Consider the following 19890-nt stretch of genomic DNA (forward strand, 5'->3'; position numbering starts at 1 on the left):
GCAGCAGCTGGTGCAGAGACCCAGTTAAGAGACTGTCATTTAATTAAGACCAAGTTTTAATAACTCAGACAAAAAGAATTCTTTCTGAAACTTCTTCTATAGGCTTCACAAAAGGAGGAAGAAATCTTCAGGGAGGAAAGCAAGCCCCAGCTTTCAGACCACCTCAGGAAACCAAACCGAACGGCCGCAGGAACAGGGACAGCACGGTCGGAGCACTGGGCTCCAACAGGCACGCGCTCAGAAACGCTCCCACCGGGGAGAGGAGATTTAAGTCTCTTCCTTCCCGCTCCCTTTAGATTTCTGTGCTCTGAGCCCTCTCCATCCAGTGCAGCGAACAGCTTCTGAGCACGGCTGGCAAAGCTGTATCAAATATTTTATTAACCTTGACTATTAACCACATCCCCAGGCAGTCAAAGCCCCACGCAACCAAGTCCTTTAGCACAACTTTGTCTCCTCTACTCAGGAAATCAGGAGCTGCTCTCAGGGAGAGCCACAAAGGCAAAAGCTGGGGTATTTGGGGGAATAAGCAAGGAGGTGTGAGCGAGCGTGCTCTGCTAAAACAAAGCCCTCCAGCTACGCTGGAAAAACTTCTGATGGACTGTGCAGCATGGTGTGTGCATCCCCTGTGCTCCAGAAAATAAAAATCAATATCACGGAAAACTAGAATAGGGCTTTGGGGGACCTGCCAACTCCTCAGCATCTCTTCCCTCCTTATAAGAGGAGCGTTTCTATAGGAAAGCAAATTAAAAAATGAAAGCATCAGAAGCAGCTGGTTTCTGTTTTAAAGGGAAAAAAAGGCAGCCGAATTTCACATTGCCTGCTTTGTTCTTCCTCAGGTATACAGCAAAGAAAGCCAAAGAAGAAATGCAAGATGCTTTGGAGCTCGATCCTCTTTATGAAATAAATCACAGCCCCTCCTAATTTGTAATGCTAAAATTTCACACACTGAATAGGGATAGTGAGTTTCTGCAGCACTTTTATACACCGTACTTCAAAAGTAAAACAAACAAAACCAACCAAATAGAATATGCACAAGCTTCTTTACAAATAGCTTAGATGTCAAACAAAAAAATTCTCCCTTGTAACTTGCTAAGACTAACAATTTTATATTCTCCCTGTGAGAAATTTTACCTAAAAGCACCGTGGGGAGCTGCATTACTCGCTGTGATCGTGGCATAATTTCTTTCAGGGCAAAGAACTAACTTCAGGTTTCAACATGCAGGCACTCAAGAGAAACAGCAATTTTCAATTTGTTTTCTCATTTTTAATTGTAAAGCATTCGCCCACATACGAGCAACTTAAGGATGGTCACATCAGAAGCACAGGCTGATTATGCAAAGATCCTTGAGCTTTCTCAAACAGCTTTTCCTAATGTGCAATTTTTTTCAAGCTGAATTTAATATTATTTAGAAACTCAAAAAATTGCAGTCTCTTCCTAGAAAGCATTCATTACAATTATTATATCATGCTACAAATACTGATGCAAAAAAGCACTGAAGAAGCCAGCAACAGCTTACTACACAGAAAATCCTACTTCCCATCTGTTCACTCTGGCCACCAGGATATATTTTTCTGTTTTTCCCCCCAATAGCCATGGAAACAATTTCTAATCAATAAGATATTCCTTGGCAAGACCAAATGATTCAAGGGAAAGCCATGACCTGTCTGCTATGCCAATGAGTCAGTCCCTTCCCTTCCTGGAAATATAACTAACATCAGCAAATATGACAAAATGATATACTGACGGTGCTGTCACATCAGTGATGTGACTGCAGGAAGCAGGGAGGCAACGTTACCCTGAGTCGAGGCACTGGAGAAACTTACGGCTAATGCCAAAAACGTAGATCTGCTGCAGTCCTACTGGCTCACAAAAACAACTTTGGTGTCTCCCTTACCGTTCTGCTAAAGGATGCTTTTAATACACGTGCTGCTTCCTGCAGAACCGCAGAAAAGCTGGTTGCAGGGGACCTGCGAGCACCACCTACCCCATGGAGGACTGCGGGGGTGCCCTAGCTTTGTCCAGCGCTGCACTGGAAGTCTCGAGGATGGAGATCCCCTCCCTGCCTTTCTCCAGCCTGATCCTGTGCTGCACCGTCTTCTTGTGAACTTCCCAAGCAGCAGAGGCCGAAAAGTAAAAATAAAAGTAAATATTTCACGTCCTTTCTTGCAGATGCATGTCCTTCTGTTTAACGTGTTCGTTAAAAAACGTGAAGATATGTTTTCACTTAACAAGATCCACAAATACCTTTCCATTTCCCCATACCTGTACCAGCTCACCGTAGCACTGCCCCGATGAACTGCAGAGAAGTCCTCCTCGACGCGCAGAAGGGCACACTCACAAAAGATCTCAGAGAGTTAGCAGGAATGAGTTTCTACCAGGAATGCACAGACACAGAGAAGCACGGGGCTTCTTATTTGAGCTAAAACTTAACACAGAAAGTGACGGCTGTTAACAAGCAGCACCTTCGGATGTAAGGGCACTAAATGAAGTCAAACTGAACATTTTCCTGCCCTATGAGAAATAACCTAGAGCAAAATCACTGTGTCAGTGCTGCACACGATGAATACAATTCTCTAAGTGTTATGCATTGCAGAACGACATGCCAGTCACCAGCTGCAAACTATATGCAGCAAATCACCCACAGATTTGGTTTACTGGTAATTTTTCCTTTTTTTTCCCCCCTCTGTTTTCCAAGCACTGCTACTGTCTGTCGTGCTCCGGTCAGACTCTGGCAGCCTAATGACAGAATTGTCACGTACTCAGATGGCCATCTAAAGAAACAGATTCAAATTGTTTCTAGGAAATAAACACTTTGACAGTTGTTGCTTTCTGCAATAGACAAACACATTAGCCTGACTCTCTGGCTGTTAAAACAGGAAATCCAAAGTGCACAGCAGTTGTAAAAAGGAGCTTTTATGGGGACTGTGCTAGTTCAAACAGCAATCTACGCCAACCTCCCCACTATCTAAAATCCCATTACAGATGCTTGAGTACTGATTGCAAAATGATTTGTTGTTAAACTAGAAAACAAACCCAAAATACTTGTATCTAAATTTTCAACTTTTACAAAGAGCAAAACTGGCACTAGAGGCTGCATAAAGAAAATGCAGAACGGCAAAACGTCTCACTTAACCCATCTCTGTGGGGATGAGGCGGCTTTGGCATCCAAGCCGAAGCACAGCAGAATGAATCCCTCACCTCTTTTGCTCTGCAACCTAACTCCTATTTCCATCTGTTCCCACTTACATCAGTCTTCCTCCTCCACTGCAACCACTCAGGGTCATCCTTTACAAACTGGGTTACACCTTTCTCCTTGTACCCATCCCACCGGGACTTGGTTCCCATTCCCCGGGGCAGACCCGTACACAAAGAACTGAACGGAGAGGGCTTTGTCGTCAGTGTCCCCTCATGGCCAGTCCGAGCTCACTTGCTGCCACAGGACCAAACCAGATCAGATGCAGACACCGTAATGTATTTCAGCTGCTGGTTTTAAACTAGCCGAAAGGACAAAAGAAAGCAGAGCAGTCATAAGGTTACACTGACATGGACAGGCGTTAGCCGACGCAGCATACAGCCTGCAGTACAAAGTAAACCCATCACAATTTTTGGAGGTCATTTGAAGCAACAGGGTGAGCCAAAAAGCATGTCACATCCTATGGTAATGGTAATGTCGATGCTTGCATCTCTCCACAAGGAGACCTAAAGCTGGATTTGCTGCATTACCAAACCATGTGTTCACGGGAGATGTGTCCATGCATAACAACCGCTAAGGAAACACAAAGCGGTGCAGCAAAGACCAGTGCTGGAAAAGAGAACTGTGCCAAGGAGGAAAAGTTTTCTAGGCATTCGTTGTAATAACCTGAAATAGAGTTTTCTTCTAATCATGGCTCAGTTTCAGGTAGGAAGCTTGCTCATAAGTTTTAGTCAGCACAGCACAGCACAGCAGCTAGTTTCTAGCAGTTGGAGTGAACATTTTGGAAGAATCTGGGGTGAAAAGAAGATGGGGAAAAAATTCAGCATCAACCTTGATGGTGTGGTTATACTCGTTGTTCTTACAGAGACATCAAACATAGATTAAGGAAAAATTTGGAAACAACATTGCCAGTATAACGGCGAAAAAGGACTTCTCCATAAATGCACATTCTTCTGTCCCTTGTCATCTCACGCGCATTTCTGTAAGCAAAAGCAATATTTACAAAAGCATTGTGTATTAGGGAACAGTCGGAAACTATCGGCTTGGAGTAACTTGGCTGTGGCAAATTCCACCAGTTCTCTCCTACGCAGCCTCCTGTTTGTAACCCAGAAGCAGCTGATATCGCCTGCATCGGGGTGAGCGTCAATGCAAGCTGCACTGTGCTTGCGCAGCTCCTCGCGCACTAGCAACAAGAGCAAACTTAGATTCTCAGGGTTACTATTCACCTCATCTTGCAAGCCGTGGACATGCAATGCAAACAAACCAACTTTAATTTAAGAATCATCCAGTTTCTAATTAAACAGCCATAGGCAGCTGGCTGGATACATTTTAATCAGTTTCAATAACCTATTGATTGTATACTGAAGCTTAAAAAATTAAAAGTAAAAAGATGATCGGGGAATTGTCCCATCTCAGAACAACAGTAGAACCCTCTGTAAATAACTCCTCTTTTAACCATCAGCTAAATGAACACTTCAATACTGCAGTACAAAGTCTTCTGCAAAATTACTTTAACTAACAAGCAGAAATTTATCAGCTTCAGCCAAAATCAATGCTGAAATCAATTTGAACACTGGTTGTGTCTAAAGGGGCTCATTGGCAATTTAGGGAAATTACACCATGTAAATGCCTGTGCTTTAATTGAACAGTTTCATCAACTAGGCTGTGATTGCTGTCCATTCATTTATTTACTTTCACTGCAGCTACCATTCTGCAAAGGAATGGTTTTTGTCAGTCTTGAAGGAGGCACTTTATCTTCATTTTATGCACTTTTGTGCATAACAAATTTTATGAGGCAGGCGAGCGATAGCAGGGGTCAAGAGAGACAAGCGAGCAGCAATCACTGGTCAGTCTTGTTTAAACTGCAATGACAATACGCAGAAATTTTGTGGGGCGTTTCTAACTTTGCCCAGCTATTATCGCTACGCTGCTTTTCAGTGTGAATAAACCAAGACAAAGTAACCACGAGAAAGAGAAAATTAATGTGGTCAGGGACAGGAAATCAAGGAACAGGTCTCCACAGGACTGCAGGGAGACACGAGCTTCAGACCCCACATGGCCACGGATTTGTCGGAGCACCAAACAAACACTTCACCTCCCTGCATTTCCCTTTTCAGAGCAGCACCGCAGCACCACACCAGGCCAGGCAGCGCTTACGGAAGGCGGCAGGACCCTCCCGCAGGATGCACAACGCAGGTGAGGCAGCGCGGTTTGGGTGGCGGTGCTGGGGGCTGGGAAGCTGCAGACCTGGGCACGGGTGCTGGCTCCGTTTGCTGCTCTTGGGAAAAATCAGTTCGTATCTCCATTTACTCTGCCGTGTGCCGACAGTGACATCGGTCTCATCGGCAAAAAGTGCTAAAAAGCCTGTGAAGGGAAGTATTTCAAGATGGGGGTGAATTCTTACCGTGCTGTGGATTCACGCAGAAAACCAAAAATGAATGGAGGCTGAGAAGAACAGAGGGGGTTCCAAGAAGATGACAGCTCTGCTGAGGTCAGGCTGACTTCAGCAACCTCTGCATGAGGTGCAAAGGCAGTTATTGTTTCTGAAGACCAAACCTGCACTAGAGACCCTCTCGTGGGAGCTTCTTTGTGACAGCACCTGAGCTGGAAAACCACCAGCAGCTTGCCGAAGGAGCAAACCTCGCAGAGCCACAGCTCCTCAAGACAATGACAAATTCCATCCGCGTTCCCGCAAACAGAGCTAAATCACCTCCCACTTCCTCTCTCCAGAAGTGAGGACATTTCCCTGCTAATGTACCCGCGACGCACTCGCAAAGCAGTTTGCAGGCTGTCTTGCAGGAGAGATCAACTTCCCAGCTGTCTCGCCACGCGCTATGTTTAACGTGCTAATGGGGCACCCCGAGGTTGGCGCAGATAGAGTAAAGAAACGGGCAGATGCTGGAACGTACAGCTCAACCAAACAGCAGAGTTGCTCAAGTAAATTGCTCGAACAAATTAAGCTTCCGCATTTATCCCTGTTTTCCCTAGCTGAGCCATTCCTCTGGGCAGCACAGCACCAACAGCCACCTCTCTTCCCATCACTCAAGTTAAGTGAAGCCGTCTAGTTTCACGACACCTTGCTAAGATAACTGAATCTCCCTTTTCTTCCCTCTCTCCCCAGTAGTAGGTAACCTCACAAATTAATTACAGCATCACTGAGCCTTTATGTTTATTACAGTACACGCAGCATTACAGAGTCTTCAGTAGCTGCAAGCTAACAGAACCCAGAATATTACCTACCATACTCAACACTCAAAAAAAAAATAAAATCCCAGGCACACAAAACTGTGTCCTATTCCCTAAACAGAATTCCTTGACCACCTCCCTTCTCAGTAGCTACGATTACAAAGCAAAGACTAGAAAATATTAGGTAAGAGAAGAATATTCTTTTTGCTTGTTTATAAAGGAAGGAAACAGTGACAGTTTCGATATACCACGTGAGAGAGAGACTTCATGCCATAACTACCTGCCCGAGACCTACTGTGCAATACTTAGATGCAAAATATGCACAGCTAAGTATTTTGGTTCTGAATAATTTAACGTGACTACTCCTGAGACTGGCAGAGCACATACATCACAGCACAAATCAAAACGTGAACCTTATTTCACTGAAGTAACGGAGCAATCTGACCAAAACGGAGTCTCTCGGAGCTCTGCAGCCACTGATGGAGCTAAAAGATGCAGCAGAGAAGCACAGACTTTAAACGTCTTTTGGATATGCTAGTGAATTATTTTTTTTTCTGAAAAAGCAATTTAAGTAAATACCCTAGATGCGCCGGTATACGAGTGCTTTCTTCTGCCGCGAAGCAGCCCTGCCAGTCCATTCTCCATCCTACCAACTTCTATAAATTAGCCGATAAAAAATTGGAAAGTCTGCTGCAAAGCTGGAAGGTTGTACAGCTACCAGGGCAACAGTCCCAGGGCCGGCCTCGTAAGGCAAGGTGTGAATCTCCCTGAGATAAAGGCAGCTGAGATTTTCCACGAATTCACAGCACTGGACTTACGACGCTCCACGGAAACGGGAAATCCCAGTTCATGATGCAAACAAACTGCAAAAGCTGGGAGAGAGAAGAGGAAGGTACTGGGGTGCTTACAGCCTTCGTTGCGGCAGAGTTCATCACTTTCTTGATGATCTTTACTCCAGACAGAGTGGAGGAATTCCTGCTTTCTGATCGCTAGTGTGTTTCAAGATAATTTCTGAATATACAGTTTTGGATCATTTTCATGTTCACACACATTTTTTGAGTGTACAAACAACCCAAGATCAAGAACAATTAAATAAATTTGCCACATGCAACTCTGTCATTTCTATCATTCCTTAACAAAGAAAATAGCATATCAAAAGGAGGAGAAAAACAGTAAGTCAGACAACTATAAAATCCCTTCTCTTTTTAGAAAAAAAAAAAAAAGGAAAAACATTTAGATTCAGCAAGTTCTCACTAAAAATATTGCTATAAAGTATTGATTTTTTACCAGACTCAATTGACTGAAAAGTTGTTTGTATAGCAATATTGGCCAAGCCAATATACTGGAACAATTTTGCTACACACAGTAATCAAGTGTATTTCTAAAGTATAATTATACTGTCATAAAAATAAAGCTAAGATACCTCTTCTCCAAGCAATAAAACAGTTGCAGCTGTAAAGAACCCAAATAAATGAAATACATTTTCTAACTAAACATAGCGTCTTCCAAAGAGCACAAAACCACCTCTCCTCTCCCCCCTTAAGCCAAGGTTAGCATGAGAAGTGATCAATACTTCAATCTCAATAAACTATTTCAATAGTAGTTAATTCACATGGAAAGAGAGGCTGAAAATTTTTGCTCAGCGACCTGCGACGCGCTATCTTGTTTGCTGAATGCTGATAATATATCATTGCCATAATGGATATGACTTAGTATAAAGAGCTAGAAAGAAAGAAAGGAAGAAAAAAAAGATACCACGTACACGGAGTCATTCTTTAGATTCAAATCAATACTACACACAGCCTCTCCTGAAACAAACCGGCAGCATGGAATGCTGCAAGAGGAAAACAGCCAAACGTTTGCAATTAATTTTATTTGACAAATGTTCATTGATTTACTGGAATAAAATATATGTGGGCTGCTATCTGTGACTAGCGCAATCCAGCTACCTGTAAGTATTCCATTTTGCAATTTCTTATTGGCTTGTGTAGCACAAGACGCTCCCTTGGCAAGGGAGAAGAGGCTCCCCCGCACAAAGGGGCGATTGCTCCAGCACGGGAAGTTTGGTCTGCTTTGCTCCAAAGCACCGTAAATGCCAACTCCCTCCAGCAGTGGCAACCAGCAGCTCTCCAGAGATGAAAGAGTAAATCGGTACAACTCTTCAATCCAACACAAGAAACAAATTTGGGAGGATCCGAGAGGAACGCGTTGCTTTGTAGCAGCCGGGTTTGGGGAGAAAATATGTCATATTTGCATTCTCCTGTAATTTACATCGCAAAGAAAGTCAAACTTCAGGAACGTGCAAATTAACCACACAAAAATGGCACACGTTCCCTGGAGCTGTGAAGAATGACACTTGCACTGGAGAGAATACTGTGAAGTCACTGCAACTGCCAATTTAAAATGTTAATGTTATAAAAAGGGAAGAGACAGGTAGCAGCGTTTCCCTTACATAGAAGAGGGCTCATGCTTTTACAGGTAAAATTTGACTTTCCCAAATTGTAGCAACTGTGATACTCAAAAAACTTAATGAAGCTAATCACAACATCAGCCCACATGATGCAGCAAGTCAACGTAGAAGTGCCAGAAGAATTATGCGTTCCCTCTTGCACCATTATCCTCTGCACCTTGAATGTTCACACCTCTGTTCCTTCATCCCTCTTGCGGACTGTTACTAAAAAGAGTCATTTTAAGAGGAAAACATTTTTGTAAGAACACAAAAAAAAGGGCTGGCATGTACTTATCCTGCCCTTCAGAAATACAAAGTCAAAAGGTGCAAGTCTGACTTCACATAGAATTTTATTCAAACTTCCCATATGAATTTAACTAGATTCCCTACAGAAAGCGACCCCAAGTTGGGTAACAATAACATAAGTGGGTTTCCCCACTTTGCGTGCCATTTCTCTTCCCTAAACAGCCCTCCAGAGGGATCGCAGCACACGGCCCTCCCTGGTGATGCTTCTCCCACTCACAACCGCTCCTGGAGCTGCCATCAGTGCACGGGGAAGGGAAGCAACCTTCCCTCGACCAAAAAACATCAACAAGTCACTGACTTAGCTGTGACGTTCAACAGTCTCTCTTAAATCTTTCTTATAACAAAGTAAGCAAAGGACCATGGATTCTGCCAATTGCTTGGTCTAGGAATAACTTTCTACGAGAGAATGTGAATGAGCTTCACCCCATCTGCAAGGCTAACCTAATTTCTGAAGAATCCATTCAAGTACTAGTTTTGTCCCCTAAAGGTTTTGGAAGTCCACTGTCATTAAAAGTTCTGCAAGAAGACCAAAGCTAGTTGTTTCGCAGTGTTGGCAGCCAATTAGAAATTAAACTAAATGCACTGTAGCTTTTAAAACATTTTTTAAAAAAATGTTAATGTCGAAGTTAAAATGTCTAAGGTAAAAACAAAATCCTAATGGGATGCTGGGTTACTGTATATGGTAAATAGCTCTCCAGAGGAAACCTTTATTACTCCCTCAGGGCTTTCTTACATAGTATGGATTTCTTAATTCCTAGCGGAATATTTTTCATACACCACTGCAGACTATTAAGTACCAGATATTACATTATGTAGTTTAAACTTTGCACTATGCATGAGAAAGACTTTCCTGTCGAGAAAACTATATCTCTGCTATTATAATCTTTACAATATTAAAATTAATACTGGCTGCAGGGTATGAGCTTCACTACCAAAATTTGGGGGAGTTTATCATTTAATATATTCATCAGCCTACATCTGAAGCTGCTTATAAGGAAGGGAAGTCACTGCAACAGAGAAAGGGGTATTTACTAATTTTGAATTGCCAGAGAAAGGCAGGGCAACGGTGTCATCGCGTCCCACTGGTGTCATTCTCAGTACTGGGCGAGCAAAGGGCGTGGTAAGCCAGCAAGAATAATGGTATTGCAAATACGGAAGGCAATTCATTATGCTTTAGGATATTTCAAGTTCCACTTGTGAACCATTAACTTTTTACCCAGGAGGGATTCAAAGCAAGTATTAAAAAGATAATAAAAATGCACCAGCCCTCATGGCACCCAAAAGCAGATACCTTGTAAATATGTAAAGAGAATTCTTAAGAAGTTTATATTAAGAATTTATTTTATAGTCTTTTCTGTATAGCAGCAAAGGCCCACATACATCTCACTACACATATAAAGGGGAGAAAATAAGAGGGATGTTAAATTTTATTTTCAAAAATTTTAAGTGAAATTCAGCACTCACTTGTAGACTGTGCCTCCATTGCCATGACCGAGGATGTCTCGATACCGTATGTCTTGTTCATTCATCTCCACAAGAAAGAAAGAAAAACAAAAGAGATGTCATGCTGTGGATGGAAATGTCAAGGAAAAGCAACTCTAGGCCATAAACAACAAGCAGTCTGGGTCATTTCAAGTTCAGCTGCAAGAACGAGAAGATCAATACAACATTTGCTGTCCAATTTATAAAAGACGATACCAAGGGACAAAGTGATGGAAAGTTTAATGACAATTTGTTTGCCTGGGTCATTTCATTAAAGTTTGATAAAAGGTGTCAAAATGGAATGATATAATATAGCTGAAGAGGGTCAGGTCACAGATACTGATAGGAAAAGGGTCTCCAGAACAGCACATAACCAAAGCCAAAGTTGGAGGTGAATGGAAACAATCCAACACAAAAACGTCATCTTAAGTATAGCCAGAAAAGTTCATGATTTATTCTGGAATCAGCACAATTGATACTAATTGAATGACAGCTCTACCAGTAGGACTGCTTTGCAGTGCTTAATTTACATATCTGTTAACTAATGCAAATATTCTGAAATAAAAAGAGTCTCTAAATACTATCCAATAAAAAAGTAATTTTTCTTGAGATACAAAACAAATTGCTTACTTCAGTCTTTCTGCTCACTGGGACAACTCTCCAGATATGATGATATCCTTAAATATTCAAGCAGAAGCCTGATACTAGCACACCATGCATTGGAAATGCCGGAATTCAGGGTGCGATATACATTTTTATAAAAGCTTATTATACTTCACCTTGCTTGAGTGACTCCAATGAAAAACTACAGTACAACCTTCTCCTGTACAAATACGGTTATACTGCTTTTCAAGCTAAAACCACCTTTTCAAAAATCACTAAAGACATTTTTGTAAGGAACATGCCTACTTGAAAAGAGATCTTTTAAGCAGAATATGTTCTGTGATCTCCTCCGCTGCCTGTTCATTGTAGGTGATTAGGCAATTCCCAATTTCAAATTATATTTTCCTAGTAATCTATTAACAAATTGTCAATTTATTTCTGTAAATTATATATTTTCTGGGATACCAAGTTAAATATTTCACATAAGTTGGCATAGCTGCTTAAAGACTTGTCATTTTTGTGTGTTAAAAGGCATCCAGACGAGTACCTAATGACATGTCTGATCTGCTATCATTGATGTGATTAGAGACCACGTAAGCATATCTGAGGTAGCTTTAAATTACCTATTTCAAGTACCGCTAGCACCGTGGTGAGAGCCATGCAGAGCTTGCCATAAGCTAACTATCTGTATTTATCCAACTTCTGAAATGGCTTTTAAATTCAGCGGGGACACGTGCCCTTCAGTTACGTAGCCACGTTTAAGCATCCACTTTCATAGGATGTCAGAGGAGATAAGAGGAACTTTGCCCCTGGCTTCAGCTGGAACAAGGAAGCGATGGTAACAAGATGACATACCCTAAAGTCAACACTCAGCTTGTCTTACCCATACTAAATGGAGTGTTTTAAATCAATTAAATATTATGTTTTAATGACAGTAACATTGAACTCTCAAACTTGTGCTCTGTTCTTTCACTACCTGAATAAAAAGCATGCTCATTTCTCACAGGAAATATTTTTCTCCTTTGCATTTCTTCCAGCGATGCCAAAATCTCCAAGTTCTGAGAAAATCAGGACTACCTCAAGGCCAAAATTGACTCTACGTTATTAGTTATTTGTAGTTAAACCTGGGCCAGTTATCCTAAGATGGTATGAAAAGGCCCATTGAAGTATCAAGGTTTATGACGAAAATAAAAATGTATTTTACTACTGAAAACTATCTTGTTTATTGCATCAATCAGAAAATACAAAGTGCAAAAAAAAAAGATACTTCAAAAGGAACAGTAATTCGTGATGGGGTTTAAAATATGTAAAGAAGCTATATTGAGTCCCTTTTTCTAAAAATAATTTCACTCAGATTGCAACAGCTATCAATTTAAAGCACGTACAGTGTTTAAGGATTTCTGCTCTCCTAAGCTAGATAGGTTTAACTCTCCAGTCTTTGAGGTAACAACAAACATGTCTCTATTCTATATTCCCAGCAATGTTCCTATGAACAAAACTCTTAAGAGAAATCGAATCAGTCCACAATGCTATGAACATACTTGTATCTTTGCTTCTTGAGGAAAAAAAAATATATATATTTTTTTGTAGTTACACAAGTTATAAGCAACAAATTGAGCAGAACCAGAGACACAAAGCGTATTTCTCTTTTCTCCTTCTTGCTACCTGGTGAAAAAAAAGACTATTTCCTCCACACCACTCCCTAAAAGCCACTGCCAAGAGCAGCTCTCCACCGCGATGCTGCGCGGCTCTCGCTTGCTGGCAGCCCAGGACCATCGCCCGCCGGCTCAGCACAACGGAGCGACCACAAACCGGGGCTGAAAAAGGAGGCTGGGGTGGAGCAAGCATCTGCCAGCAAACGCTGGAGAGATAAAGTGTGATTTACTGGCTCAAATAAAGATGCCAAAAACATGTTGTGATTTATTTATTTTACTGGGAAAAGTGGACTCTCAATTATAAAATGATAACATAACAACAACGAACTCGACAGCATGGGCTGGAATATTAAACCTGCAAAACCGAGTTTGAGTGGATGCCAATATTAATGAAATTAATGACAAAGCAAAACAGACTTCAATTACGGATCAGAAAACAAAACGTCCCTTGTTTATACCTGCTGTTTTTGAAAGAAATCAGCGTCTATCTCTTGTAAATCATTAAAAAGAAAATGCTCAATTAATCCTTATTTTATACGTAGAGGCCTGACAGAAGCAAACTCCTACAGCCATACCTTTGCTTTACGAATCGAAGCAATAATGGTTTCAGAAAGCAGTCACACTCTATGAGCAGACAATTGAAGAGATTTAGTAAATCCCACTTTATAGAGCAGAGACTAATCGGAAAACACAAGCCAGTCAAATGTTTCTTATGAACTGTTGACACTATATCAATGCTGAATCAATTGGTGGCATTTACTCTGAGTGACAGAAAAGAAATAAATATTTATATCACATCACCTATATCAATGAACCTAGGCAGAAAGCTATTTCTAACCTGTCAATATTTGATTATCTTGAAGAATCATGTCCCCTTCTTTTAATGATTAATATGAATTCCTTATTAAACCTAAATGGAAACTACTAGAGGGATATCATTATGAATGCCTGAAAGCATAAACTGCCAAAAATAATAAAAAATAATAGACCAGCCCATATTTAAGTAATGATAAGTGTGACTTAATCCCCCAACAGGAGGAAAAGTTAAAGATACAACTAGCAACCTATTTCCACTTCTGGATCTATGCCCAGATTTTGCAGAACAAAATGCATTTTCTCTTGACAGAAAGTAGTACGTAACTCATAAGAGCAGGATAAATAGAAGGTAGTATTAAAATTTATTCTGAATTTTCTTTGTGTTTAACCAACTTTTTATGTAAGATTTTTGGTTCTTTCATATCCTTCTAAAATTCTACACAGGAAGAAACCTGTAACAGATTATGGCAGGGCACACAACGTACTCATTTCTATTGCTTGGAACAAATAAAATGCCCAATTCAGCTTACGGATGCAATCACAAGAAAATGGCTTTTACTCATGTCCAGGAATTCTACTTAAAAAAAAATCCAGAAGGGAATATTGGAGTAACTACCACATTTAATTTTAAAAGTTCAGAAGCATGCTACTGCTACTTATGTAATTTTAAGTTATCCACAGAATTAAATTCTTCAGCTATAATTTTGAAACATTAACAAATCTACCCAGTAAAGATCTGTAAATATTAAACCATGTCTGCACGTAAGGAATGCTGACAAGCTTAAAAATACATTTCCAAGCTGTATTCAAAGGATTCAGTGCCAAATAGGCAAGGTTGCAATACTGGGCTGTTAGATTCACATTTTAAAGGGGCACTCTCATCTATTAGACCACAATGTTACAGGTGATACTGAAGGACAAGCATGAAGACCAGCCTTTATCTTCTTGACACGCTCAACTACAACTACTTGATTCATGAAATGCCAATGAGGCTTGGAGAGGTCATTGTGTGAAGGCACTGAATACGCATCTGAGATAATTAAGATTTCAGCCTTCGAAACATGGAGGGGAAGTGAACAGCAGTTAAGAAAATCAATAAGAGTCTTTTATTTGCAGTGACACAGATGTCTCAGTCAATAGAGCCTAATAGGCAAGCTTGATCGCAACGGACAGGTGCCTGCCTCCAAGGCTATCAAAGGGCTTTCACTATGACAAACATTAAAATATATTTATGTTGCTACTGAAGAATCTGGGATTCTTTTAAGGTAGTTTAATTTAATGGTGTATATTTAAAGTCATTATACCACTGTGAGCCTGCCCAGATGCTCAGTTCAAAATGAGTAAGAAATGACTGCTCCATTTGTTCAGGACATCCACTTGTCCATCAACTTTTACATTAAACCTTTCACTTCTGGTGCCAGAATCTGAATGCCTGGAGCAGGATGAGAAAGTAACAAGGCAGCTTTCTACAGTTTTGGTTTTTGTTGTTGTTTTTAGGCTTGTAGGTTTTTTTTTATTCTGTTTTTTTAAAGAAGCTAGAGCATAAGGGGGTTGCAAATACTGCAAAGCAGTTCCTTACAGGAACCTGCTAAATATTTAAGTATCTACTGCCCTAAAAATACGAAGGTCATTCTAGCGGAGCAGTTGACTTAGTTATTCAAAATTGATTAACTTTCTTCCCTGAAATTGTGGCAGCAGTGCAACATGTGTGAGGTACTTCAATCTATTTGGAGCTAAATCTGATTAGCACGTTTTGAGAAATGGGAAGCAAATTGCTATGCCAATCAAAGTAAATCAGGACACATAACTCATTCATATCATGAAGGTTTTCATGGTCTCTCCAGTTCTGTATTAAAAGAACACATTACAACTAAGTGAGCAGTAAGCATCTCTCCATCTGTTTGTGGTACGCCAGTCACTGCGGTACCAGGCAGTAACAAGATGTGCATGTAGCCAAGACCCATTTCACTGCACCTACCTGGCCATTTGCAAGTATTTTCTTCAGCTCCGCAGAAGACTTTTTCAAGCTGAAAAAAAATAAGAGGCAATTATGTTTAACGATTGTGCCATTTCACTCTATAAAATGGACCAAAGCCATACCGAACAACAAGCCATTGGGTTAAGTCCATAGTTACATATTTACATATTCTGAGCAGATTTAACTTTAGCAATGCTGAGTGGTGTTCAGTATAGCCACTCCTTAAATTGTCCACAGCAGAAATGGAGAAGCATGAATATTTGAGAGAATCAATATATTTTACACCTTTACAAACTAGCATTTTTAGGTGTGTAATGATATTACCCTTCAAGATACAACCTATTGTTTGTCAGTTCAAAAAACAAAAACAAAAAACCACCTCCTGGACCAGATGTTTCAAAAACTACAGAAAGAGTAGGTTCACAACTAGCTTTCAGGTGTCTTATGTTTCAAAACCCACAAAGGCAGCATCCCTCCACAATTTCTATAAAACTTCAGCAGAAGGGAATGCCATTGATGATGCCTCACTACCTAATTGAAGGGGGATGAGTCCAGATCATCGCGTGCATCCATTCCAGGTCAACTGGCTGTTGCAGCCCCTGTTCTTTTCCAGCCTGGTGTGTTTGCTAAGTAAAATTAGTAATGGCTTTAAACCACGTCTGCCCACTCCCAAAATACCACGTCACCTCCTTTCCTGACAAACTCCCTTCCCTGTGCATTCAACAGAGCAAACTGCCTGGGGAGCTGCACCTCTGCAAAACTTATCTCAAAGAGGCATTCTGCTCTTATTACTAATTTTTTTTTTTTTTTTAGAAAAGTACAAAATAATATATTCTTGAAAGGCACACACACGTGTCTTGATCACAGATCATTATTAACAAGAACTCTGAAAACACAGATTTCGTATTTGCTGGCTTTGTTCTTTAATAGGCCTCTTGTTCCCACGACTACTTTAAAGAAAAATTAAGTTTTCCAAGGAAACATAAGTTGATCTTGTCATCTTTCATGACTAACAATTTGTGAACATGAAACAAAGAGAGACTTTCAATTACTTCAAAAACAAAACTCGTAGCGCAGAAGGTTTTGGAAAAGGAATGGCAATTAACCACCACATAAGGTGACAAGAATCTTCTAGAAGCCTCATTTTCGATGCACTTTCAGAACAAGCTCAAAGTACAGGAAGTACTGAAAGCCAAAGCACAGCAGCGACAGAAAGGAGCTTTATTTAGTTCAGTGGCACGACAGACGGGGAGAAGGACGGCACAAAGCCATTCCTACTCTCGGCTAGGATCTTCGCCGCCGCAACCCGCAGCAAACCTGCCTCTAGGGACCGGGGCCAAGCTTTGCCAGAGATTTCCACTTGGTACTGGCTTTTTCTTTTATCTCCAGTTAGCAAAGCCACCAAGCAGGGCACCAGAAGTGGTCTGAGTGGTACCAGAGCCAGGCTGCACGCCGCGTCCCCCCATTCCCGCGCGGACGGGATTCGCGCGGCACCACCGCCACCTCACCAACCGGGCACGCTTCGTGCGCTACAAACGCCTCTTTGATCACGTTCATCTCTGTCAGGTTTTCTCAAAATGGTCTGAGAGACAAAAGGGAGCGGCATGCTGAAGCAGAGCTAAACGTGGTATTACTCTGCCTATGCTTATTAGAATCATAGAATAATTTAGGTTGGAAGGGACCCTCTGGAGGTTTCTATTCCCACATTTCAGATATGCTCTTATATGAAGAAGGAGCCAGACTTTTCTTATTTCCTTTTAATATTACACACTTCCGTGCATTTTTTTAAATCATATATGTATATATATGTATATATATTTTAAACATTTAAAACACCTTCCTGTAATTCATGTAATAAAAGTGAGTTTATGCTCTACTATTTACTAACAGACCTCTGGAAAAAAGGAAGTTCTCCTGCATTCTAAAATCTTAATATGGCTTTTGAAATCAGAGAGACGGACTCAAAAACTTTGCTGAAACTACATGAAAAAGGGCACCTAAACTGTTCAGATTTTTCAAAAAAAAATAATCTGTTCCTACTATAATAAACCTACTGAACTGGGTATCAAATTTTAAAATCAAAGAATCCTAATGAGATAAGCAATGAAGACCTGAACATACAGACCTTGCTATACACAGTGATTATGAGATCAATTAAAACAAATTAGCTCACCCACAAACAGTATTTCAATGCTTTTTATAAAGGACAAAGCCATCTGAAATACCCAGCACAGACATATTTCTTTTGGCAGAAAATCCTTCTCCTGAACAACCAGCAATATGAGTCTAACAAGATCCATGAATCAAGGTAATTTCGCCTTCCCCACTTCACTTCGGCGTGCCCAGTAGTCATATTGAGAAAGTTATTCAACATCAAGCTTATCGTTGGTAACTACTGCACACAAGGTTCCATTTTGTTTCAATAAAAGAAAACAAAACAAAACATATGCTCCCGTTCTTGACTCTTACCTATTGCTTGGAAGGGAATCCGAGACTGCCGAACTGCTATTATTAGCAGACCCTGCTCGTGTATTTACCTGCAGGCAGGGAAAGAATCTTTATCAGTCGTTTGTGTTCAGAGGACACTATTCTAATTAACCTGTAATTTGCCATGAATTTCTCATTTCGCTACGAAGGTTAATTAGCTTGTTGCTAGGCATGCCGATGGTTGAGGTCTTGCCTGTATGTAGGTTAGCAGGCTATATAATTCATGGACTACGATAAAATATCCTTACATATTAAACGCTTAGTTAAATAATACAGATAAAGAAGGAGATGGTTTGCCTACCATTTATTCTCAATTTAAAAACTAAACAATCATTTAATATATTAGCAGTGTTCTGCATTTCAGAACGGGTATGATCACAGAAGCAGCAAATATACCTGAACGAATCAAACAACCTAAAGGAACGTCACTGCAGTGGGTTCAAAAATTACTGAAAACAAGTGAACATGGTATTTGTTTTGTAAACTTTGAACAGACATTAGTTGATAAACTGAATGTTAAAATTTAAGAACCTTATTAACAGTGGTTAAAAAAAACCAGCACAATTCCATTTTTATTAAAATTGTATATATAGATATTGCTGCCAAAACCCAGCAGATGAATCTTTCTCCCACCCTCACAAAAAAAAATCTGCTTGTCAGAGCTCAAGAAAGTGCAGTTTTATTTGACATTTCAATAAGTGGAACACAGCATTACAAATCCATCTAACTTTACTGAAACAATTATTGAAATTTGTACCTTCAGGCCATGTATGTTCCGTTTCCCAGGAGGCTTGCAGGCTGAAACAGTAATTGACTAAATTGTAGAACACATCAGGGCCATTTACAAATTTGCTCAAAATGAATCTTTTAAAAAGAAATGAGGGTGACACCAAAATTAGCAGAGAGAAATGATTGAAAAGTGCCTCACAAGACCCAGAGTGGGAATTATGAACCAGGATTTTTAACTTGCAGGAGTGAGCATTTATAAATGCTAAGAGCTTTCTGACACCATGTAATATAAATTCTAATTTCTGCTTAAAACACATGAAAATCGGGAGAACTGTTGGCTTAAATTATCAGATTCTTTTTGTAATTCAAATTAAAATCAATATCTTATGTCACTGTATTTTTACATGCTGTATTTTTTCTGTCATTTAACAGAAATATTTGCAAGATGTATTTTAAAAGAATCAAGCTGCCACAAGTCATAAATTAGTCACGTTGTCAAACACACAGTTTGGTTTAACGTGGAAAAAACATGTCAGGGGCAACAGCAGTGAGTCTCGAGAAACCAAATGCTGGATGAAAGCAACACGAAATGCCACATTTTGGCCACAGATGCATAAATGTGACATCTTACTGCGATGTCTGGGTTTACAGAGGGGCACGCTACTCGAGGAGAAAGTATTTTCTTAAAGTCTCTGGAACTATATGTTGCCTTGTTTTTCCTTTTGGTGGATGTGCTTTTGTCAAATGTTAAAGCCACAAAGGCTTCTAGCTACATGTTACAGACAGTTCCCATTTTAAAACTACAGTGCCCTACAAATTGTATGTTAAAGGGCCTGTCACTTTTGATTGATTGTCTGAGGAGGGATGAATTTGATTTTTCTTTCTCTGATGCACAAGCATTTCACTTCAATTTTTGACAGCAGGAAACAGAACTATTTATTAGTCAGAAGGACACAGATGATAGTTATTAAACACATCAGTTAGGGCCAAGCGAGGCCATGTGCC

General features: G+C 40.4%; 1 protein-coding gene across 7 annotated transcripts in view; it reads right to left on the reverse strand.

Annotated features, from left to right (window-relative positions):
- Positions 1 to 19890, reverse strand: part of MAP2K5 (mitogen-activated protein kinase kinase 5) — a 129535-nt gene that overhangs the window by 91546 nt on the left and 18099 nt on the right. For all 7 annotated transcript variants that reach the window (XM_083851239.1, XM_083851244.1, XM_083851243.1 and 4 more), the window contains 4 exons: positions 18914 to 18954; positions 18139 to 18206; positions 15670 to 15718; positions 10600 to 10664 (listed from right to left, as the gene is read on the reverse strand). In XM_083851239.1, coding sequence (XP_083707365.1) covers positions 10600 to 10664; positions 15670 to 15718; positions 18139 to 18206; positions 18914 to 18954 — 223 coding nt within the window. The remainder of the gene's footprint in view (positions 1 to 10599; positions 10665 to 15669; positions 15719 to 18138; positions 18207 to 18913; positions 18955 to 19890) is intronic.

Source organism: Anser anser, assembly GCF_964211835.1.
Source record: "Anser anser genome assembly, chromosome: 10".
Taxonomy (NCBI): domain Eukaryota; kingdom Metazoa; phylum Chordata; class Aves; order Anseriformes; family Anatidae; genus Anser; species Anser anser.